General features: G+C 44.1%; 1 protein-coding gene across 1 annotated transcript; it reads right to left on the bottom strand.

Moving 5' to 3' along the window:
* Positions 1 to 15,092: 15,092 nt before the first annotated feature.
* On the bottom strand, positions 15,093 to 19,258 carry KLHL11 (kelch like family member 11). The gene is made up of 2 exons (XM_075277218.1): positions 18,757 to 19,258; positions 15,093 to 16,742 (listed from the first exon to the last, which is right to left on the bottom strand). The coding sequence occupies exons 1-2, from the start codon at positions 19,185 to 19,187 to the stop codon at positions 15,161 to 15,163; spliced, it is 2,013 nt and encodes a 670-aa protein (XP_075133319.1). The 5' UTR covers positions 19,188 to 19,258; the 3' UTR covers positions 15,093 to 15,160.
* Between the last annotated feature and the right edge of the window lie 5,488 nt (positions 19,259 to 24,746).

Below are 24,746 nucleotides of genomic sequence, written 5' to 3'. Positions count from 1 at the left end.
AAACAGCCGCTTTTGCCACCAGCATCATGTTTTATTGAATGGTAGTTCTGTCTTTGACATTATTTAGCTTTGTTGTATTGAGCATACCTGCATATTGTGTGCCCAGCTGCATGTGTATTTTTTTCTAGAGTGTAGAGATTGCAGCAGCCTTATGAGGCCATACAGTGACCCAGTGGTAGAGTTTGGAGGTTGCAGAAGACTTAGGAGGCCATACAGTGACCCAGCGACAGTATGAAGGTAGCAGGGAGAGGAGGTCATACACTGACCCAGTGGCAGAGTGTGGAGAGTGGAGATTGCAACAGACTTATGAGGCTATACAGTGACCCAGTGGCAGTATGGAGGTGGCAGGAGCATGAGGAAGCCATACAGTGACCCATTGGCAGAGTGAGGATGTGCCATAGCCTAATGAGGCCAGACTGTTAGGACGGGCCGGGGCTCCGCTGTGCTCTGCGAAGGCTCCCAGCCCCCTCGGTGTCCAGCGCTAGAATGGCATTGCTGGTCCCGGTGTGGGGTAGGCCGGAAGTCTTTCCTTGAGTCTGCAGAGGTTCTGGTTTCCCCCTAGTGCCGGGGCCAGCACTTCTGGGGTCAGGGAGGTCAGGATTTGGCTGAACGTGTTCAGAACCAGGAGCAAGCTCGTTCTCAAGCCCCAACATTCTCTGCAGCTCCAGTTTAACCCGAAAATTAATTTGCTGGATAGTTTTCTGGTGACTTTTCTTCTTTTGTGAATTTTCAGGAGGCTTGCCAATTATACTTTTGCCTTAGGCCACACTCTTCAGGAAATGCACAACAACAGGTGGCTATAGTCATCTGTCTTCTTCAAGGGGATCTGCAGTTGTGGTCCTTTTCCATAACTCCTTAGGCTCCTGAATTGTCATCAGTTGACAACTTCTTTGTGGCTTTGTGTCTTCTATATGATGAGCCAGACGCTCAAGTTTTGGCTGAAGCCAAATTGTATTCTTTACGCCAAGCGAACTGGGCTGTGGAGGATTACTGTGCCGAGTTCAGGAGATGGTTGGTACAGTCTAAATGGAACAACCCTGCACTTTGTTCCCAATTCCGAAAGGGACTTTCCGATGAAGTCAAGGACATCATGGTGAATTTTCCGCAACCTGCCACTGTAGAAGGGAGTATGAAACTTGCCATCCAGCTGGAAAGACGTCTTCACAAACGCAAGAGAGAATGGGTGTTTACTGATTTTTCTGCTGCCGTTCCTGTTCCTCCACCGGAACCCGGTCCAGAACCTATGCAACTGGGGGCTGCCATGACCTCATGGGACCGTAGAAAGTATAGACGACGCAGGGGTATTTGCTTCCACTGAGGTTAGTGTCTGTTTTTTTTCTGGATCCTCCTTACTTGGGGTTCGCTGGGTGTGCGACACTCTCTGGGCAGCTATGGTTCTGGATCCCGGATTTTACCAAGTCCAACTCCACCATCAGGAGCTCTGGCGAAAAACTCTGAGGTCTGGTTTTGCTCCGATTAGGAGAGCGTAGGACACACAGGACTGCTTTTGCCTCGGTGCCCGGGGATTCTAGTTGCCCTAGACTTACAGTGATCATTGTATCATCAGGCCATAGAGGCCATACAGTGGCCCAGTGGCAGAGTATAGAGATTGCAGCAACCTTATGAGGCCATACAGTAACCCAGAGGCAGATTGTGTAGATTGCACCCAGTGGCAGAATGAAGAATTTCCAGCAGCCTTATAAGGTCATACAGTGGCCCAGTAGAAGAGTATGGAGGTGGCAGCAGCGTGAGAAGATCATACAGTAGCCTGGTAGTAGAATGTAGAGATTGCAGCAGTGTAAGGAGGCCATGCAGTGACCCATTGACAGAGAGACAATGTGGCAGCAGCCTTAGGAGGCCATACAGTAATTGAGTGGCAGAGTGTGCAGATTGCAGCAGTGTGAGGAGGCCATACAGTCACCCAGTGGCAGAATGAAGAGGTTCCAGCAGTCTTAGGAGGTCATACAGTGGCCCAGTAGCAGAGGGTAGAGACTACAGCAGCCTTATGAGGCCATAAAGTAAGCCAGAGACAGTGTGTAGAATGCAGCAGCATGAGGAGGCCACATAGTGACCCAGTGGCAGAATGAAGAGTTTCCAGCAGCCTCATAAGGTCATACAGTGGCCCAGTAGAAGAGTATGAAGGTGGCAGCAGCATGAGAAGACCATACAGTAACCTGGTAGTAGAGTGTAGAGATTGCAGCAGTGTGAGGAGGCCATACAGTGACCCATTGAAAGAGAGACAATGTGACAGCAGCCTTATGAGGCCATACAGTAACCGAGTGGCAGAGTGTGTAGATTGCAGCAGTGTGAGGAGACCATACAGTCACCCAGTGGAAGAATGAAGAGGTTCCAGCAGCCTTAGGAGGTCATACAGTGGCCCAGTAGCAGAGGGTAGAGACTGCAGCAGCCTAATGAGGCCATAAAGTAAGCCAGAGTGTGTAGAATGCAGCAGCATGAGGAGGCCATTTAGTGACCCAGTGGCATAATGAAGAGTTTCCAGCAGCCTTATAATGTCATACAGTGGCCCAGTAGAAGAGTATGGAGGTGGCAGCAGCGTGAGAAGACCATACAGTAACCTAATAGTAGAGTTTAGAGATTGCATCAGTGTGAGGAGGCCATACAGTGACCCTTTGACAGAGAGACAATGTGGCAGCAGCCTTATGAGGCCATACAGTAACCGAGTGGCAGAGTGTGCAGATTGCAGCAGTGTGAGGAGACCATACAGTCACCCAGTGGAAGAATTAAGAGGTTCCAGCAGCCATAGAAGGTCATACAGTGGCCCAGTAGCAGAGGGTAGAGACTTTTGAAGTCTTATTAGGCCATACAGTAACCCAGAGGCAGAGTGTGTAGATCACAGCAGCATGAAGAGGCCAAACAGTGACCCAGTGGCAGAGTGTGGAGATTGCAGCAGCCTTATAAGGTCATAAAGTGACCCAATGGTAGAGTGTGGAGGTGGCAGCGGTTTGAGGAGGCCATACAGTGACCCATTGAAAGAGAGACAATGTGGCAGCAGCCTTATGAGGCCATACAGTAACCGAGTGGCAGAGTGTGTAGATTGCAGCAGCGCGAGGAGACCATACAGTCACCCAGTGGAAGACTGAAGAGGTTCCAGCAGCCATAGGAGGTCATACAGTGGCCCAGTAGCAGAGGATAGAGACTTTTGAAGTCTTATTAGGCCATACAGTAACCCAGAGGCAGAGTGTGTAGATCACAGCAGCATGAAGAGGTCAAACAGTGACCTAGTGGCAGAGTGTGGAGATTGCAGCAGCCTTATAAGGTCATAAAGTGACCCAGTGGTAGAGTGTGGAGGTGGCAGCTGTGTGAGGAGGCCATACAGTGACCCAGTGGCAGAGTGAGAATGTGGCAGCAGCCTTATGAGGCCATACAGTAGCCCAGTGGCAGAGTGTGTAGATTGCAGCAGCTTTAGGAGGCCATACAGTGACCCAGTGTCAGAGTGCGGAGGTGGAAGCAGCGTGAGTAGGTCATAGAGTAGCAAGGTCATATAATGTGGAGATAGCAGAAACCTTAGGAGGCAATAGAGTGACCCGGTGATAGAGTGTGGAGGCAGCAGCACCGTGAGGAGGCCACAGAGTAGCATAGTGATATAGTGTGGAGGTAGAAGCAACTATAGGAGGACATACAGTGACCCAGTAGAAGAGTATGGAGGTGGCAGCAGCGTGAGAAGGCCATAAAGTAGCCTGGTGGTAGAGTGTAGAGATTGCAGCAGCGTGAGGAGGCCATACAGTCACCCAATGGCAGAATGAAGAGGTTCCAGCAGCCTTATAAAGTCATACAGTGGCCCAGTAGAAGAGTATGAAGGTGGCAGCAGCGTGAGAAGACCATACAGTAACCTGGTAGTAGAGTGTAGAGATTGCAGCAGTGTGAGGGGGCCATACAGTGACCCATTGACAGAGAGACAATGTGGCAGCAGCCTTATGAAGCCATACAGTAACTGAGTGGCAGAGTGTGCAGATTGCAGCAGTGTGAGGAGACCATACAGTCACCCAGTGGAAGAATGAAGAGGTTCCAGCAGCCATAGGAGGTCATACAGTGGCCCAGTAGCAGAGGATAGACTTTTGAAGTCTTATTAGGCCATACAGTAACCCAGAGGCAGAGTGTGTAGATCACAGCAGCATGAAGAGGCCAAACAGTGACTCAGTGGCAGAGTGTGGAGATTGCAGCAGCCTTATGAGGTCATGACCCAGTGGTAGAGTGTGGAGGTGGCAGAAGTGTGAGGAGGCCATACAGTGACCCAGTGGCAGAGTGAGAATGTGTCAGCAGCCTTATGAGGTCATACAGTAGCCCAGTGGCAGAGTGTATAGATTGCAGCAGCTTTAGGAGGCCATACAGTGACCCAGTGTCAGAGTGCGGAGGTGGAAGTAGCGTGAGTAGGTCATAGAGTAGCAAGGTCATATAATGTGGAGGTAGTAGCAACCTTAGGAGGCAATAGACCCAGTGACAGAGTGTGGAGGCAGCAGCACCGTGAGGAGGCCACAGAGTAGCAAAGTGATATAGTGTGGAGGTAACAGCAGCTATAGGAGGACACACAGTGACCCAGTGACAGAGTATGGTGAGGCAGAATGGATTATTTAATCTGCTGAATCAGACATTGGTGGATATCCTGGCTGTTCCAAGCCTGATTCATCTTCACAAAGGTCATTCTATCCAAATTTTTGGTGGGCAGGCAAGTTCCCCTTGGGTAACTATGGCCCCAGCTGCACTAAACACCCACTCTGAGGACATACTACTGGCCAGGCAGGACAGCTTTTCCAGGGAAAATTCAGTCAGTTGCGATCCAGTTTGGCTGCCCAGAAGTCCAGCAGATTTTCCAGAACGGGTGGAAAGTATGCCAACACCTGCTGGTTCAAGTTTTGCTTTATATCTAGCTGCTGATGAGCAAGTAATTCACTATGCAGATGAAGGAAGCTGCTCATCAGCGACTCTAGGCTCAGGCTGCTGCTGATGGAGCCCATACTACTTCTGCCAGCCCCCCTTCCCCCCCACAGCTGCCATGCCAGTGCAAGTTGAGCGCTCAGGGCTCCCCCGGTAGGACATGCGAGAGGATGCATGATGGTATAGATAGGCAGCGGCCAACTTGCTACATAGCATGTCTCTATAGTAGTTCAGTTTGTCCTCTGTCTCAGCAGGTGTAAAAAAGGTCCCATTTTTTTCCCCCGTAGCAAGGGTCTAACATTGTAGAGAGACATTAGTCATCCCAATTGCTATTGGCTACATCATCATCCAATAATGTCTGCAGGTCACTGATGTCCTCCTCAACGGTTTCTAAGCCAGGAGCCTGACCACTCGCAACACCAGCATCCATGCCACTCTCCTCATCATCATTTCTCTGCCTACTGGATGTCTCCTCCAGATCTTGGCTGGGCACTAGCAGCTGACCGTCCAGTAGTAGCTCATCCTCACAGTATAGTGGATCTGAGTCAACCAGTCTACAACCATTGACTTGTTGGTCAAGAGATGACCACAACTTGACATTGGGAGCTCAGCACTCTGTAAGTGAACCCTGCTATCATGCCTCCTTACTCTGCTGCAAATTGTGCCTGCGCCAGAAACATTCAAGCCTGTTGCCTCTCTGTCTGACATACTGAGAAATGGCCTGTAATTTTATGCTGAGAACAAAATGGCGAATAAGTCCCTAATTTGTTTCCCCACTTTTATGTGTTAGAGTAACCTCCAACTGCAGAGATTAGTGGCTAAGAATGACTTATTTTTGTCACTACTGTCTTCAGAAATGGCCTGTAATTAGAAAGTGGGAACAAAACAGCGAATATGTATTTCATTTGTTTCCCCACTGATAAACACCTTTACGTAAAGGGGTTATCCGGGATAAAAATAATTTTTTACCCTAAACTACCCCCCCATTTACTTCATAATTCACTTTTATTAACAAAAAGGGAATATTTACCCTGATCGCTGGGGCAGTCACGTGACCACCCCAGGCAGATCTTTATAATGTCCTGTGATTCTCCTCCCCTCTTTGGGCCTACCCTCCCATCTCCTCACTTCTCATCTCCTCCCCTCACTACACTGTTCCTGTCTCCTGCCCTGCCCTCCCGTCTCCTCACTTCCTGTCCCCTCCCCTCTCTACACCGAACCCAGCATACTTACCTTGCGTGAGTCGGCTAGCTAGGGAAAAAGGGAGGGGGACTGTGAGAGGGACGTGTGGTTAGGGATCGCTAAAATTATAATTAGAGATGAGCGAACACTGTTCGGATCAGCCAATCCGAACAGCACGCTCCCATAGAAATGAATGGAAGCACCTGTGACGCTGACTTTGCCGGCGGCCGGCCAGCGTCACAGGTGCTTCCATTCATTTCTATGGGAGCGTGCTGTTTGGATCGGCTGATTGGCTGATCCGAACAGTGTTCGCTCATCTCTAATTATAATTATGGCTGCTGAGGGTGTAGTGGGCAGGATAGCTAAGGAAACAGGGAGGGGGAGTGTGGGTGAAAGGGAAGGGTTCAGTTAGTGAGAGAGGGAGAAGTGAGGCATCCTGGAACTTGCAGGAAACACAGAAGAGGAAGTTAAGGATGTAAACAAACACAGAGGATGCAATGAGCGCACTGAGAACCAGAAAACCCCTTTAAGTATTAGAAGAACCGCTAACTGTAGTGATTAGTGACTAAGAATTATTTATTTTGGCCACTACTGTCTTGAGAAATGGCCTGTAATGTGATAGTGCGAACAAAACAGCAAATATTTCCAAATATATTTCCCCACTAAAATACTGTAAACTGTAACAACAAATGACTGCAAAGTTAACTAGATAGAAATTCCGTTTTTTTTTTTTCAATTTGGCACAGTAGTACTGAATGGCTTCTAATATGCTTTGAATGAACAGTGAATAATATAATATAATATGATATAATATGTGCCTTGAAAAAGGCATGAGACACACGTGCAGATAATAGTGGATGATAATTCACTGGGTTTTGGGGGGGGGTTTTAACTGTAAAAGGCTTGTTGTGTTCCACCTTGAACAAAAAGGTAAGAGCAATGAGCGCCAGTATAACGGCAGTAAGTGCTGCAATGTGTATTAAGATTCTTGCTGTTAATGATGGTGCAACCACTCCAAATTCTTCTTTGATTTCCTCCCTATACTTTTCCTACACTTTTAATCCTCTTTCCCTAAACTTGGATCCATTTTCTATCACCGTCCCTAGCTCCTGCTGAGGTCTGCCTCTGCAGTAAGAGCGATGTGACGTGACTGTACCTAAAATGGCCGATGATTTTTATAGGGCTGTGACATCACAGGTCTGGCTGGCTGCTTTTTAGCTGCACGTATGTTCCCAAAGTTCCCTGCCCTTGTCCTAACATGTGCAGGGGACATTTTTTTAAAAAAATGCGATTCAATGCATCGAAGCGTGAGGAAATCCGGATTCTTGGCGAATCGAAGATTTCCTGAAATTCAGATTGAATTCCACTTCTGCAGAATTGATTTGCTCATCTCTACACATTGGAGAACAAAGAAGGAAATCTGTGGGGGAGGCTGTGGCAGAAAAGGTGGCATGATTACTATCTGGGTGGCACCAACCAGTGATGGGAATGATGGATAGCTTGTGTACAAAGACATATTCTGAGCAAGATAGACAGAAAGGGAACAGTAAATTTAGTTAAAATGTACAGATGAGTTGTGGCTGCTGGTTGTAAGAAGTTGCACAGGGAGGCCCAAGCTGAGCTTTTGTACCGGTGCTGTGAACCTTAAGTTATGCCCTGCATATCCACACAGTCTGAGCATTTTGTAAAGCCATCACTACACTGCGCCTTTTGGGAATGGGCAGATACATACTATATTGCAGGAGCTGGGAACCTTTTTGGCTGAGGGAGCCATGAATGCCACATATTTTAAAATGTAATCTCATGATAGCCATCAGACCCCAGAGTATAACAATCAAAGACTCAGGGAGATAAAAACATAAAAAAACACTGTTACTTAGCTCTCCTGTACTCTCCGCCACTGTCGGCCATCTTCAATGACGTCTGGGACGTCATGTGACCGGGGGGTCTGCGTCGCAATGCATATGAACGCAGGCCCCGGTCATGTGACATCTGGAATGTCACGCAAGTAGGCCCGAAGCCTGACTGGAAAGGTAAGTAACACTGTTTCTTATGTTCCCTAACCTCTCCTGGACCTTCAATCATTATACTCGAGGGGTCCGAAAAGACCCCTCCCCCCCCGAAGTATAATAGTGCTTGTGGAGCCCGCAGCCCATTAGTTATGCCCGTCTGCGAGCCAGATGCAGCCATCAAAAGAGCCACATCTGGCTCGCGAGCCATAGGTTCCCGACCCTGCTATATTAGAATGATTATATGCAGCCAATACTGTGCATTGGTTTATATTTGTTAACAAACAACACATAACAATAAGATGACTGTGATGAAATACTGAGACTAGCTATGTTTTAACTGATGTGTGCATTGTCGTAGTGGTTTTTTTTTTTCTTCAATGAGTCAGTAGATATATGCTAAGTTAGGGAGCCTGCACACCAAGTTACGCTTCGCTCATTCTGAACGTAAAATTCGTTCAGAATGAGCGCGTAAAAACCAGATCCCATTGATTTCTATGGGTGCCTATTGCATATCACATTGAAAGCAACAGGGAAAAAAGCCTCCCATTGATTTCAATGGGTAGCGCGTTTATGCCGATACCCATAGAAATCAATGGTAGTTTTTACGCGCTCATTCTGAACGAGTTTTATGTTCAGAATGAGCAGAGCGTATACTCCGTGTGAAGATTCCCTTAGAGAGTTTCCTGTGCACAGTAATTATATTGTACAACACACAGCATATACTGCAGAGGAAGGATGAAGTCCCAGTTGCTAATTCAATTGTGGTCACTCTAATTAGCAAGGCAGGTATGCTGATTGTACTAGACATTGAGACTTCAGATCATCTGAGATCTTGCTGATCAAAGGCCCTACGTTTCCAGCAGAGAAAAAATATGACATTCTAGCCAAAGAGAGGAGATTTAAGGAAGTAGACTGGTGTGAAGGGTCGATAAAAAGCCATGAAGCACAGGAGCTCTTGGTAAGATTCTTTGGAACCACATCTAGAATGGGGTCTGCGCTCACAGTTCTAATGCAGCAGTCCACCGCCAGATTTAAACAAACAGGTCTGTACATTATTCCTTATACATTTTTTGCATGTATGTGATTGTTATTCCATCTTTTTATTGTTTAAGCATTGTATCTCTTTTGAGTATATTAAATCTTATACTTAATAAGATTGTCCTATACACCTAAACTTCCCAATTCCTGAAATGAAATATTGCATAACCGTGTCAATCTTTTATGTGCTAGTTGTGAGGTTGAATATATTGTTCTCATCTACCCTAAACTGGCGAGCAGTGATAGACCTGTGTGAAGTTGTGCAGTGGTAGAAAGTCGCTTCAATCTTGAGTAGCCTAGTGTGACAAGTGATCTGAAGGGAGTGTGGAAACAGCATATATTTTTGTATAATCGTGTGTGGTTAAACGGTGTACAGATACCTAACAGAATTGGTATACATTGAGCGGAAATATTTGGTGTGAAACCTCCAAAATTTGTGACTATAGTCATGATAATTCATAATATATAATACATCTTAAGGAGGACATTTCATGTCCTCGGCACGTACGGTATTATATACTGCTAAAAAAAAAAAACAATCAGCTTTCCCATTATGTGCCCCTGGTAAAGATCTATCCATACCGTTACTGTAGCTCCTCAGTGTCCGAAGGCCATATCTGACAGTCAGTGAGGAACGCGCCTCCTGACAAAGTACTGTCAGAGAAGGTGTTCCTTACCATCCAGCCATGACACTGAGCGGTAAGGGGGGTGGGGGTATTTTAGCTTAGTGTAGAAAGATCATTTTAACCTGACCAACCCCTTGAAGGGCTATTTATACTTTTTCTCTGGAGGTCTCCTTTAAGTCATAGTGAATAAATAAAGTAATCAATATCAATACAAGTTCGGGACAATGGTAAATAGTTTTAATTTAAATAGTGCATTTGGAAATAAGCAACATAAGGCACAAATTGTAGGATGGAAGACAAACAAAAAAGAGGTAGACAGAACTACCTTACAGTGAAAAATAAAATCTGCTTACCCCACCCCCAATCCCTCCTAGAGTTTCCATATTATTGCATATTTGTAAACTTAAATTGTGGTTGCACCATCAAGGCAGCAAATACTGTAACAAAACTTCATATATTGTGATAAGATTTTTCATATTGCAGTTACAGGATATTCTAAGCTCTCATGATTGTGAAATGCCAAATGAAAGAATTCTAAAGGAACACTACTAGAAAACTACATTCTAAAAGTGGAAAAAAATATATGTGTGTGTGTATGATTTCAATGTTCTGAAAAATAGCATGCTAGCAATGAAGTATTCCATATTATGCAAATTGGACCTGATAAAGGAAGCAGATAGCTCCCGAAATACATTGTTCTAACAATCTATCATTTTCTGTTTAAAAATACATCTACCCTTGATTCAATACATCTCCTTGCAAATATATGAATGGTTTGGGAAAAGCCATCATTTACATTTGCTATTCGCTTTGGCCAAGACATGCATTATGACTAGCACAGGACCAGAGAGGCAGTCCATAACAGAGATTCTCTCTTTGGTTTGAGTCTCTGTATCATGCACCACTCCACAGACCATGTACAAAGCCTTAAGGCTGAGGCCCACATTGCAGACTCATGTCTTTTTTTTTTGGTTGTTGTTGGATGGCTACAAAAAGAATTTCTCCTTCAAGCTCAATCCAATCCTGGCTGTGGCTCAATAAAACACAACTGATCTGATAAAACACAATCTGCAACAAAAAAAAGCTGCATTTCCACATTGTGGGGCCTTAGCCTAAGGCTGGAGCCCCACAGGCCGGAAATGCCGCGATTTGCCCGCGGCGGAAACACTGCGGGAAAAAAAATTGCAATGTTTTACAGTACAGGCAACATGGATTGGAGTCAAGCGAATCCCATGCCCACGTTGCGGGGGGGGGGGGGGGGGGGGGGGGGGGGGGGGGGGGGGGGGGGGGGGAATCACCATGCAGACAGGCCGCGATTTCCAAAAATGGCATAGTTTTGAAAATCGCATCATATCAATTATATGTACGGAAACGCCAGCGGTTTCCCCATAGATATAATTACAACAGAAAGTCCGGAGGAAAACTCAGTGAACTTTCTCTTTAAAGGGATTCTACCATTAAAAAACTTTTTTTCTAGGTAACACATTGGAATAGCCTTTAGAAAGGCTATTCGTCTCCTACCTTTGGAAGTGATCTCCGCCACGCCGTTCGTTCGAAATACCGGTTTACTAATTAGCTCTCTCACAGCGAAGGGGGCAGGCCCCAGTGCAGGAGATGTGATGGGGGTGTCCCCATTGCTGCTCGAAAACCGACTCCAGCGCCGCCTCTGTCTTCTTCTGCATCCGCCCTTTCCTTCTTCGGCTTGACGTCAGACGCCTGCGCAGTACGCTCTGTTCGGCGAACTTCACCGAACGTACTGCGCATGCCCGTGGCCATAGTGCAGACACTGCAATTTTGCGCATACGCAGTACATTCGGCGAAGTTCGCCGAACAGAGCGTACTGCGCAGACGTCCGACGTCAAGACGAAGAAGGAAGGGGCGGATGCAGAAGAAGACAGAGGCGGCGCTGGAGTTGGTTTTTGAGCAGCAATGGGGACGCCCCCATCGCATCTCCTGCACTGGGGCCCGCCCCCTTCGCTGCGAGAGAACTAATTAGTATACTGGTACAAACCGGTATTTCGAACGAACGGCGCGTCGGAGATCACTTCCAAAGGTAGGAGACAAATAGCCTTTCTAAAGGCAATTCCGACGTGTTACCTAGAAAAAAAAGGTTTTTAATGGTAGAATCCCTTTAAAGCACTGCAGGAAGAACCACGATGGGTTTTGTCGCTGCGGTTTTTCCCCGCAAATCTTTTTGGCTGCAGGTCGTCCGTGGTGCCTGAGGCTAAGTAAACGCAAGGTTTTTTTTGTTGCAGATTTTGTTGCTTTTTTGAGCCAAAGCCAGAAGGATAAGTATTTTCTAGATATTTCCCATTCCTTTTGTAGGCATCCTTGGCTTTAGCTCAAAAAACTGCAACAAAAAAAGCTGCGTTTCTGCAATGTGGGGCCTCAGCCTTGAGGAGTTTTCTGAGGCTAACATATTGGTGAGCAATATTAGATTGGTGGGGGTTCAACACCTTGCACCAATTAGGTTTTTGAAGAGATCACCGTATTTAGACCAGTGTTCATTGCACAGCAGCAGTGCTTGGTGTGGCATCTTAGCTACATTTACTTGAATGAGACCGAACTGCAAAAATGTAACCGATAACGTTGACATCATTTGGTGCTCACCAGAGCGCCGCTGCAGCTTTGTGGGGTTCCCTGATGTCTGACTCCTAAAAAGAAGTCATCAATATTTAAGTCCCACAAGCCCCTTAAAACAAAGTTTAAAAAAAAAAAAAACAATGTCTGCTGTACCAGAACATGAAATTTATATAAGAAAAACTACCAGTAAGCCTGAATGTAGCAGTGCTGAAAAAAGTATTTAATCGATAGGCGCATGAAAGACTGACAAAGCAGTATTTGATATAAATTATTGTTATTGTAGCTGTAAAGTGGTTCAGCCATAATATGCAGTATGCACATATATACCCAAACTATATGCATACTCTTACTTCGTCTAATATACAATTTTTTTCCCAAAAATTTAAGAAAGTGCTCAGTGTGATAAATGCAATGTAAATATGCAATATTAGGTTACCTAGAAGGGCAAGGGTGAATATTTACAACAAATAATGTAAGCAAAATTCAATAAAAATCAGAAATGAAATTCAAACTCTCTGCATTCTTCAATGGCTTCCACCCTACTGATTCTGGTACAGTTGGATTTTTTTCTGTAGTCCCCACCATTCTTGAGCAATTGGTGCTATTAATTTCAGCACCCAATATTCTAATTAGGCTTTGTCAGGAGAGAAGACCTGGGCTGTAGTAAACAGCATGGGAATGCCCAACTCACAGTAGAGAGCCTAAGGAGCATATTTATGCTCAAAGAAACAGAAATGATTATTCTGGAATATTAGAGGCTGGAGGAAAATGCATTGGAATCAGTGGAGTGTAGCCAATTAGAGAATGCACAAAGTAAGGCTCTGTCCCCATAGAGTAACGCACCGCGCATTCTCGGCTCAAAACAGATCCCATTCACTTCAATGTGTGCCGGTTTACGGGAGCTACACATTGAAATCAATGGGAGGCTTTTTAACCCATTGAATTCAATGTATAGCGTGCGTGAGCCGGCACACATTGAAGTGAATGGGATCTGTTTTGAGCGCTCACACTCTGACACATGTATACGGGTCTGAATGCGCAGCGCGTTACTCTGTGGGAACGGAGCCTAAGGCCGATTTCACACTACGGAGTCTCAGACATGAGACTTAGCCTGTTTGTGCACTGGATTTAATGGTCTATATGCTATCCAAGGGGATGGACTCCTAGAATTGTAGTTATCTATCAAGCTAGGAGCCCCTGCCTCTCTGCTACATACTGTCCAAGGGTAATTACATTACAGGAAAATATATGGACTGGTACTCCTAACATGATAACTATAATACTAGGAATCCACCTTTTGGCATGGTGTACAGGCACATATGGACCAAGTCTAATGGTAGTGTGAAACCAGCTTCCAAATTGGTGGAGGTGGTGAAATTACATCAATAATCCAAAGATCTTTAGATTTGTATACCAAGTCAACATGTAGTCAATATACAACATTTCAGTCTCTTAGAAGTTTACTTTAGGGGTACACAACGCGCAGCACAGGGACACAAAAATGTCGCAAGGTCATTCTGCATGACCGCCTCAACCACATGGTCATAGATACATCTGTGTGTCTGCTGGCTATAGACATGCATTTTTCATGTTAGAGAGTAGTAATAAGTAGTGTGGAAGCAAGGACTAAGAAGTAATGATGCACTGTGTGGCCATCTCTCAGGCCCCAATATACCTGCAGAATAGGAGTATCTTTCTGCCAGAGAGGCGCTCTAGAAAGTGTGAGCGTGGATGAGGTGTGTATTTCAGCAACTCTCAAATTACAATGGTTAGAGTTGGTTCTTTCTTCTTTTCTGAAGTGCAAACAGGGGGTTGGAGGTTGTCATAAAGAACCAGACCACCATTCTGGGTGTCCTGGAAGTGGAATGGTCATACAGTATATCAAACATTTATTCTGGTATTGTAGCACCCTTTTAATAGACACCAGGAAAGGTTGTGCACCCAGCATAACATGAATAGTAGGGTAAGGCTCAAAAACCCATCACTTTATTCTGTATTGTTTGATAGACCCTTTCATTTACCACCTACTGCATTAAAGACAAATAAATAGGAGCATAAAGAAAAACTAATATGAAAAAAAGTGGATGAAGCAGATTAAAGAATATTAAAATAGGTACAGGCTAGCCCATGAGTGTGGATGTGTAGCATAAGCAAGAAGGATATGCAAGAGGACTTTATTAATATTACACCACTGTGTCAACTATTGTCAAAAAGAAAAAAAAAATCTAGGAATGTAAATGAAGCATGTAAAATAAGATGAATGTCAAGAAAGTAACAAGGAATGTTGTTGGAAGGTAAAGTATATACATTTATCAAATATCACATTTTACCTGTTTTTGGCTGCTATAACTCCGTATGATTACAAAGCCACAAGCCATTCATGAGCATGGCTGTCTTGAGTGAACAAAACCAATTTCCTGAAAATTAAGTTTGTCATTATTATTTACGCTGAAGATTTCCTTCTTCTAAAAATCACCGTTTTGAGCTACATCTGCCAGGACATACTCTATTACCAAAATAATCCATCTAATTTGACCAAGAATTGCTACTTGGAATGTTTTTATATCTCATCTGCCCTGGCGAGTAAGACTAGATAAATATATTTTATACACAATAACGTGTGCGAAGCAGCATACACATTTTCCTATGTGTACACCAACATGCTATTTAGAGTGCTTACACTAACGTAATGAACTATGTAAACACTTTAAGCTTTGAAACTTACATTACTGTACATCTTCTAAAATTGCCCAAAAAAAAAAAAAAGTATCTCATGTGCAAACTGCATCTAAAAAGATACTCAAAAAGCATTGGGAGAATGTGGATTCAGCATTCAATCTGTGACCGTGGAGTGCGCCGTAAGTTCATCGTATGCCGGTGCAATTCTTGCATCTGTCTAATTCTATCTTTCTGCCACATCAGGTTAGGGGGCATGGGGTATTTCTGTGTCCCATGCAAATATCTGAATGGGATTCTCACGTGACAGGCAGTAGCACGGCATCGTGGCTGAGGCATGGGCGGGAGAAGCATCCAGCGCTTACGTTCAGCACAATACCGATAAGCCTCCTTCCTGTACTGCTTGTCTATATCATCACTGTTTTTCCAACCCCCAATAATAAAAACATCATCTTTGTAATAGCAGATAGCTGCTCCTTCTATACCCAGAACTTCTGGTGGTAAGCTCTCAAGAATTTCATTTGAGACTTGCCTAGAAATTTTACTTTGAGCCTCATCAACAGTCACGGAGTAGCTCTTCGGACAGCAAGAGGCTGTGTTATAGAAATTGGTACATGCAACGGACATCTGGAATGCACAGTAATTGTCCAGAAGTGGCAACGACTCAATATCTTGCCACCTACTACTTTCAATGTCATATCTACAGTTAATCGTTCTAAGACCATCTTCATTGTCACTATCAACCGGTGTGCGAGCAGTTATGTAAACATACCGATCTTCTACACTAACAGCCTTCACATCTCGTAAAATCTTGGGTGCAGATTCTAAGATCTGCCACTTATCTTGCTCAGGGTCATAGACAGTCACATCTTTGAAGCCAGGGCTAAAGTTGCCATGACCACCGATGCTATACAAGTTGCCCTTTACAGACATAAGGCCAAAGGAATGCTTGCGAGTGATCAAATTGCTTACTTGCTCCCAAACATTTCTGCTTGGATTGTATCGCTCAACAGTCTTGGCAAACCCAGGCTCCATGGAGCCAGCCACATACACGTGGGAGTCAGTAGCCATTACCGCATGTCCATCAAGGTGATTGTGAATGTGAGGCAAGTTCACCCAACGATCTTCATGAATAAAATACCCAACGCATTCACTCAAGTAGTCTCCTCCTTCTGAGACGCCTCCAATGACCATAATGACGTCCATATTCTGACCAAATCGTGGTAAAGAAGTCATGTGAGTGGCCAGAGACTGTAGATTTCCAGCTTGTAAGTTTTCCGATCGCAAAGCATGGCCCTCGACAGCCTCAGCAACCAACTGCAAGCAGGCCTCATTGGTAGAAACTAGCCTATCAGCTTTCACATGTCTTGTAAGATAAGTAGGTTTCATTTGAGAGAGACGCAGAAGCCTGAACAGTTCCTCAAAATACTTCTCTCTTTCATCCACATTTTTTTGAATCCATTTTAGAATCGCTTCAAAGAGTATCTCTTCAGAGTCTACTGTGATCTCTGGATCAGAAAGCCAGTCTCTAACAAGGTGGAATGGAAGCGTATAAAATTCATCATCTTCAATTACTTTGTAGAAATTTCTACGAATCATGTCAGCTGACTTCAAAGCGAGCTGATTGAGTGTGTACATATGAGCCAAACTGTGAATGGCCACACAATTTGAGAGGTTGAGTTTTTTCTTCAGGAACTCTCCACAGAACTCCTTCAATCGAAGCAACAAAAATCTAAGAAATTACAAAGTTTAAGAAAAAAGGAAAAAAACAGATGTTAGATTCCCATGTAAAAAAACATTTTATTTTAATCTCTATGGTCTCTGCTAGATACATTATCTGAATTTTACAAGTAAATATGAATAATCTTAATCAAAGGGTTTATGACGTGAGAAGGGTAGAGGATGAATAAAGATCCCAAGAACAGGGGCAGTCCCCCCACCCTCATAACCCCTTTAAGGCTGAAAAAATAATAATCTGAAAATAAAAAAAAAAACAACAAATAAGCCCCACAATTATGCCATTTTATTGAAGATTTAATTTTTATAGTGTTCACTATGCGTTAAAAAGAACATAACATAATAGCTTTATTCTGCAGATGTACGATGACAGTAATAAATTTATACAGTTTTTTCAAAATTTAACACCATTGCAAAAATTCTAAGTTTTGGACAAAAAAATAAATAAAGTTTTTTTGAATCACTGCACCTGTACCTTTTTTAGATTTCAGCGTATGCAAGGCGTCTTTTTCTGTATGGTAACAAGAAGCTTTTATGGATTCGCTTTGGAAAATGCACAATGTTTTGATTACTTTTTGTTCAATTTTTTGGGGTGCGTGAAGCTGTGAAAAGAATGCCTTACCTCAGCCAGCAATAAGTCGCCAATTTTTCAGAAATTGACAGAAAAAGGAAAAAAAAAGTGGATATTCACCCCTTAGTCACATGAAGCTCCTGTTACAACAGGTCACCATTTCTCTGCTGAGCAGCATTTCCTGTACGTTTAGGAGGATCAGGAAGTGCAAACTAGTGGGGGCCCAGGAAGCATCAACATGATGGCAGCTGGGAATCAGAAAAGGTGAGCATCACTTCCACTAACTCTTAATAAAAAAAATAAATAAATAAAATAGCTGCACATGGGCTTTCACTTTCCGACTGCTTCCAGGACCCTTATGCCCGGTTCACACATGCTGATGTGTTCCATCCGTAAGGGTCCGCATGAGGACCTCTATGGATGGAACACAAGCGCAACTGCAAGCAATGTGCAGTTCAAGCACGCGGACCCCATTATAGTCTATGAGGCCCGCGGCGCTTGAACTGCACAGCACTTGCAGTTGTGCTTGTGTTCCATCCATAGGGATCCTCATGCGGACCCTTACGGACGGAACACATCAGCATATGTGAACCAAGCCTTACTCCTTGACAGTTTGAGGCTGCAACACAGCCCATTGCACTTGAAAGCAATTGTGAATTCACATGTCTAGCATTATAGTTATCTGATCACTACAGGACAGTATAGCTAGCTATAATGCTAGAAGTCGGTCTCCCCACATAGTGCTTAGACAGGTAAGTCCAGCACACATATGCCCAATGGCCCAGGCTCACTACATGTAATGAATGGATCAGTGGAGGGCACAGACAATGCAGATTTCATGCATGTACTAGCCATACCCTACAATAACGCATTCATGTGCATGTAGACTAACCTTCTAGCCTAATAGTCAAGTATAAAAACTGCTGCATTGTTGCAGATGCAACTAGAAACAGTTTGATACATTCATGTGAATCTGGCCCTTGCCACAGCCCCAGGTGCACACTGCAGTTACAAGTAGCCATAGCAGAGTCCAGGATATAAACAGTTGGCAAGAATGGCAAAAAGGGATTAAACTGCAGCTGCAGAGAAAGATGAACTCTATAGACAAGGCACACACACAGGTTCCTATGGGCACACACGGGCTCCTATGGGCATACACGGGCTCCTATGGATATACACAGGTTCCTATGGGCACACACGGGCTCCTATGGGCACAAACAAGCTCCTATGGGCACACACGGGCTCCTATGGGCACACACGGGCTCCTATGGGCACACACGGGCTCCTATGGGCACACACGGGCTCCTATGGGCACAAACAAGCTCCTATGGGCACACACGGGCTCCTATGGGCACAAACAAGCTCCTATGGGCACACACGGGCTCCTATGGGCATACACAGGTTATGTAAACAAAGCTGAGGCCATCAGAACGCTCACCTGTCTGACAGCTCCAGAACCTCATGCACATTGCCCGTGCACACGCGGATCTGCCCCGTGTACATATACTGTATCACGGCCTCCACAGTCTCCAGATCCGGCCCAGGCTCCGAGCTCCATTTCATGTCCACCCGGCCCGAACGAGACTCCTCAAACTGGCCTGACAGCAGCGGAGCGAAGTAATCGGTGGCCGCGGCCAGCACCGAGCGATGAGCAGGGAATTCGCGTCCTCCTCCTCCGAACACAAGAGTCATGTCACAGAACAGGCCTTGCTTCCTCTGCTCGTTCTGTCGCCATGCCAACTCCGAGCAGTGACTCTCCGACATGAACACCTCTGCCTCTCCATCTTCTAAGGCCCCATCTCGCTGCTCTGCATCCTCCTGCGGTGGAAGCTGCGGAGACAACGACGTCATGGCTATTGCCGCAGCCATCTCGGTCTCCAGGGTGGAGAAGCCACCGATGACCCGGCCTGACAACCGCCTACGTCACCACAGTCTGTCACTCCAGATATTCAAGCATAGGAGGTGTGTGTAAGAACAAAGCTTTAGCCACGTCATCACGTTTACGTCTGAACTTAAAGTGTTCTAATTTGCTGCATTACTAGAGGCTAAAGTTACTTATAGACGTGTCCGCACCTGCCCAGCGGTAGCCATGTATCTGGAGACCATTACTATGGCCTTCTGGCATACTCTTACTAATGGTACAGGCATAAGGTTAGGCGGCTGCTGATGACTGGATACTCTGCAGTGTATTCGATGCCAGAATATAAGAAGAAACTAAATACTGCCATACACAATAGACAGATGATTGGCAGGCTTGGGCCACATTAATGGGGTGATTCTATATCTTTATCGCTTGTAGAGGGTGCACAGGGTGATTCACGTACGGCAGATCATGCCAAAAGTGGGAGTGGCCTTCTCATGGCCTTTTCTAGAAGTGGGCAGTTACATATATCCAGACCCTGACGCCAAATAATAGTAAGCCCCAAATAGAATGAAGAATTGCGCCATTTTTATCTATGCCATTTAGTGATTAAATATTGTATTAATTATATTGTGTGATTTGTAACAGGCCCGGTTCCGTTCGGGGAGGGTTATGGGATTCTATACACTAAAAAGCAGTTAGCTAAGAAACCGCAGGACCCCATAATACAGTACTTCAGTATGGTCGCCCATACTGACCTACTAGATGTTACCATCTGGCCTCTAGGAACTGCGGTTTTACCGCATCTAATCCACTTAGGGTAGATTTTTGTTCCTGATGAGCCTCTAGAAGTTAGGAGTCGAAACGTGTAGAACATGAGCACCCAATGCAACATTATTAGGCTTTGGAAACTTTAATAAGGGCCAATGGCTTTATTACATGGAATGTAGGAATCACTTAGGAAAGGTGTATTTTATATATGGCCTCACTAGTGTGGGGGGCTAATAATATTTTATGAAAAATTGTGTATAGAGGTGGGGGCTGAGATTGTTCTATCTGTCCATAGATGAGCAATTTGGAGACTTGCCAGACTGGTTATGTAAATACTATGCTCTGTGTATTGGGTGATGCTATCTTACAAAGGATGGGGACAGATCGTCTGGAACCAGGGGCATTGTTAGGAAAGGATCAAAGCCCAAAGACCCTTTTTAAGATAAAGGGACAAGAGAAGGGTAATTAAGCTAATTGTCTCCAACAAGGATGTCTATTGTCTTTAGAATACCATGAGATAGACATCTAGGGTGTGTATTTGAGACATGTGCTGATGGCTGCCATTTTGATTGATACCATGCGGTTACCATGTGGTCACTGACTCCATTTTAGAGTAGAGCTAGCCCTAGGGGGGGGTGACCTCTCTCCAGTTTCTTATCCAATAGATATGCATCAGGGCTATTGTTACAAACTTCTCCACCAATGGATGTATGCTAATTATACTAGCCAATCCTGTTCTGTCTATGCCATGTGATATATATTGTTGTGCTAGCCACCATTAAAATCAGAATCCATTTTGATACACCACCACCATGTGTCTTCGTGATTCTCCAGGCAAAAAGATGGCTGTAGCCAATCTTGGCCTGTTAATTAATTTTTAGAGATGAGCGAACAGTGTTCTATCGAACTCATGTTCGATCGGATATTAGGCTGTTCGGCATGTTCGAATCGAATCGAACACCGCGTGGTAAAGTGCGCCATTACTCGATTCCCCTCCCACCTTCCCTGGCGCCTTTTTTGCTCCAATAACAGCGCAGGGTAGGTGGGACAGGAACTACGACACCGGTGACGTTGAGAAAAGTAGGCAAAACCCATTGGCTGCCGAAAACATGTGACCTCTAATTTAAAAGAACAGCGCCGCCCAGGTTCGCGTCATTCTGAGCTTGCAATTCACCGAGGACGGAGGTTTCCGTCCAGCTAGCTAGGGCTTAGATTCTGGGTAGGCAGGGACAGGCTAGGATAGGAAGGAGAAGACAACCACAACAGCTCTTGTAAGAGCTAAATTCCAGGGAGAAGCTTGTCAGTGTAACGTGGCACTGACGGGCTCAATCGCCGCAACCCAGCTTTCCCAGGATCCTGAATGGAATACACTGTCAGTGTATTCCCGTATACCCGATATATACCCCCGATACCCGTTCCAATGGTGTGCCCCCCCACCTTCACCCCAGAAATACCCTGCAAGTCCCCTAGCAATAGAATTGGGGCTATATACACCCACAATTTTTACTACTGGTATACAGTGCCATTGTCTGACTGGGAATTCAAAGAATATATTGGGGTTATAAATACCCTCATTTCTTGCTACTGCCATATAGTGCCAGTTTCTGACTGGTAATTCAAAGAATATATTGGGGTTACGTGCACCCACAATTTTTACTACTGGTATACAGTGCCATTGTCTGACTGGGAATTCAAAGAATATATTGGGAATACAAATACCCTCATTTCTTGCTACTGCCATATAGTGCCAGTTTCTGACTGGTAATTCAAAGAATATATTGGGGTTACGTGCACCCACAATTTTTACTACTGGTATACAGTGCCATTGTCTGACTGGGAATTCAAAGAATATATTGGGGTTATAAATACCCTCATTTCTTGCTACTGCCATATAGTGCCAGTTTCTGACTGGGAATTCAAAGAATATATTGGGGTTACGTGCACCCACAATTTTTACTACTGGTATACAGTGCCATTGTCTGACTGGGAATTCAAAGAATATATTGGGGTTATAAATACCCTCATTTCTTGCTACTGCCATATAGTGCCAGTTTCTGACTGGTAATTCAAAGAATATATTGGGGTTACGTGCACCCACAATTTTTACTACTGGTATACAGTGCCATTGTCTGACTGGGAATTCAAAGAATATATTGGGGTTATAAATACCCTCATTTCTTGCTACTGGTATATAGTGCCATTGTCTGACTGGGAATTCAAAGAATATATTGGGGTTACGTGCACCCACAATTTTTACTACTGGTATACAGTGCCAGTTTCTGACTGGGAATTCAAAGAATATATTGGGGTTACAAATACCCTCATTTCTTGCTACTGCCATATAGTGCCAGTTTCTGACTGGTAATTCAAAGAATATATTGGGGTTACGTGCACCCACAATTTTTACTACTGGTATACAGTGCCATTGTCTGACTGGGAATTCAAAGAATATATTGGGAATACAAATACCCTCATTTCTTGCTACTGCCATATAGTGCCAGTTTCTGACTGGTAATTCAAAGAATATATTGGGGTTACGTGCACCCACAATTTTTACTACTGGTATACAGTGCCATTGTCTGACTGGGAATTCAAAGAATATATTGGGGTTATAAATACCCTCATTTCTTGCTACTGCCATATAGTGCCAGTTTCTGACTGGGAATTCAAAGAATATATTGGGGTTACGTGCACCCACAATTTTTACTACTGGTATACAGTGCCATTGTCTGACTGGGAATTCAAAGAATATATTGGGGTTATAAATACCCTCATTTCTTGCTACTGCCATATAGTGCCAGTTTCTGACTGGGAATTCAAAGAATATATTGGGGTTACGTGCACCCACAATTTTTACTACTGGTATACAGTGCCATTGTCTGACTGGGAATTCAAAGAATATATTGGGGTTATAAATACCCTCATTTCTTGCTACTGGTATATAGTGCCATTGTCTGACTGGGAATTCAAAGAATATATTGGGGTTACGTGCACCCACAATTTTTACTACTGGTATACAGTGCCATTGTCTGACTGGGAATTCAAAGAATATATTGGGAATACAAATACCCTCATTTCTTGCTACTGCCATATAGTGCCAGTTTCTGACTGGTAATTCAAAGAATATATTGGGGTTACGTGCACCCACAATTTTTACTACTGGTATACAGTGCCATTGTCTGACTGGGAATTCAAAGAATATATTGGGAATACAAATACCCTCATTTCTTGCTACTGCCATATAGTGCCAGTTTCTGACTGGGAATTCAAAGAATATATTGGGGTTACGTGCACCCACAATTTTTACTACTGGTATACAGTGCCACTGTCTGACTGGGAATTCAAAGAATATATTGGGGTTATAAATACCCTCATTTCTTGCTACTGGTATATAGTGCCATTGTCTGACTGGGAATTCAAAGAATATATTGGGGTTACGTGCACCCACAATTTTTACTACTGGTATACAGTGCCAGTTTCTGACTGGGAATTCAAAGAATATATTGGGGTTACAAATACCCTCATTTCTTGCTACTGCCATATAGTGCCAGTTTCTGACTGGTAATTCAAAGAATATATTGGGGTTACGTGCACCCACAATTTTTACTACTGGTATACAGTGCCATTGTCTGACTGGGAATTCAAAGAATATATTGGGGTTACGTGCACCCACAATTTTTACTACTGGTATACAGTGCCATTGTCTGACTGGGAATTCAAAGAATATATTGGGAATACAAATACCCTCATTTCTTGCTACTGCCATATAGTGCCAGTTTCTGACTGGTAATTCAAAGAATATATTGGGGTTACGTGCACCCACAATTTTTACTACTGGTATACAGTGCCATTGTCTGACTGGGAATTCAAAGAATATATTGGGAATACAAATACCCTCATTTCTTGCTACTGCCATATAGTGCCAGTTTCTGACTGGTAATTCAAAGAATATATTGGGGTTACGTGCACCCACAATTTTTACTACTGGTATACAGTGCCATTGTCTGACTGGGAATTCAAAGAATATATTGGGGTTATAAATACCCTCATTTCTTGCTACTGCCATATAGTGCCAGTTTCTGACTGGGAATTCAAAGAATATATTGGGGTTACGTGCACCCACAATTTTTACTACTGGTATACAGTGCCATTGTCTGACTGGGAATTCAAAGAATATATTGGGGTTATAAATACCCTCATTTCTTGCTACTGCCATATAGTGCCAGTTTCTGACTGGTAATTCAAAGAATATATTGGGGTTACGTGCACCCACAATTTTTACTACTGGTATACAGTGCCATTGTCTGACTGGGAATTCAAAGAATATATTGGGAATACAAATACCCTCATTTCTTGCTACTGCCATATAGTGCCAGTTTCTGACTGGTAATTCAAAGAATATATTGGGGTTACGTGCACCCACAATTTTTACTACTGGTATACAGTGCCATTGTCTGACTGGGAATTCAAAGAATATATTGGGAATACAAATACCCTCATTTCTTGCTACTGCCATATAGTGCCAGTTTCTGACTGGTAATTCAAAGAATATATTGGGGTTACGTGCACCCACAATTTTTACTACTGGTATACAGTGCCATTGTCTGACTGGGAATTCAAAGAATATATTGGGGTTATAAATACCCTCATTTCTTGCTACTGCCATATAGTGCCAGTTTCTGACTGGTAATTCAAAGAATATATTGGGGTTACGTGCACCCACAATTTTTACTACTGGTATACAGTGCCATTGTCTGACTGGGAATTCAAAGAATATATTGGGAATACAAATACCC

The sequence above is a fragment of the Leptodactylus fuscus genome, chromosome 6 (genome assembly GCF_031893055.1).
Source record: "Leptodactylus fuscus isolate aLepFus1 chromosome 6, aLepFus1.hap2, whole genome shotgun sequence".
NCBI lineage: Eukaryota > Metazoa > Chordata > Amphibia > Anura > Leptodactylidae > Leptodactylus > Leptodactylus fuscus.
The sequence above is the reverse complement of the archived record's forward strand: the minus strand, read 5'-3'. Positions and strand labels throughout refer to the sequence as shown.

Excerpts from the sequence above, each read along its gene's own strand:
- KLHL11 (XM_075277218.1), bottom strand. The coding sequence starts at position 19,187 with ATGGCTGCGGCAATAGCCATGACGTCGTTGTCTCCGCAGCTTCCACCG. Across the intron at positions 16,743-18,756 it reads GTTCTGGAGCTGTCAGACAG|ATTTTTGTTGCTTCGATTGA; the intron begins GTGAGCGTTCTG and ends GTAATTTCTTAG.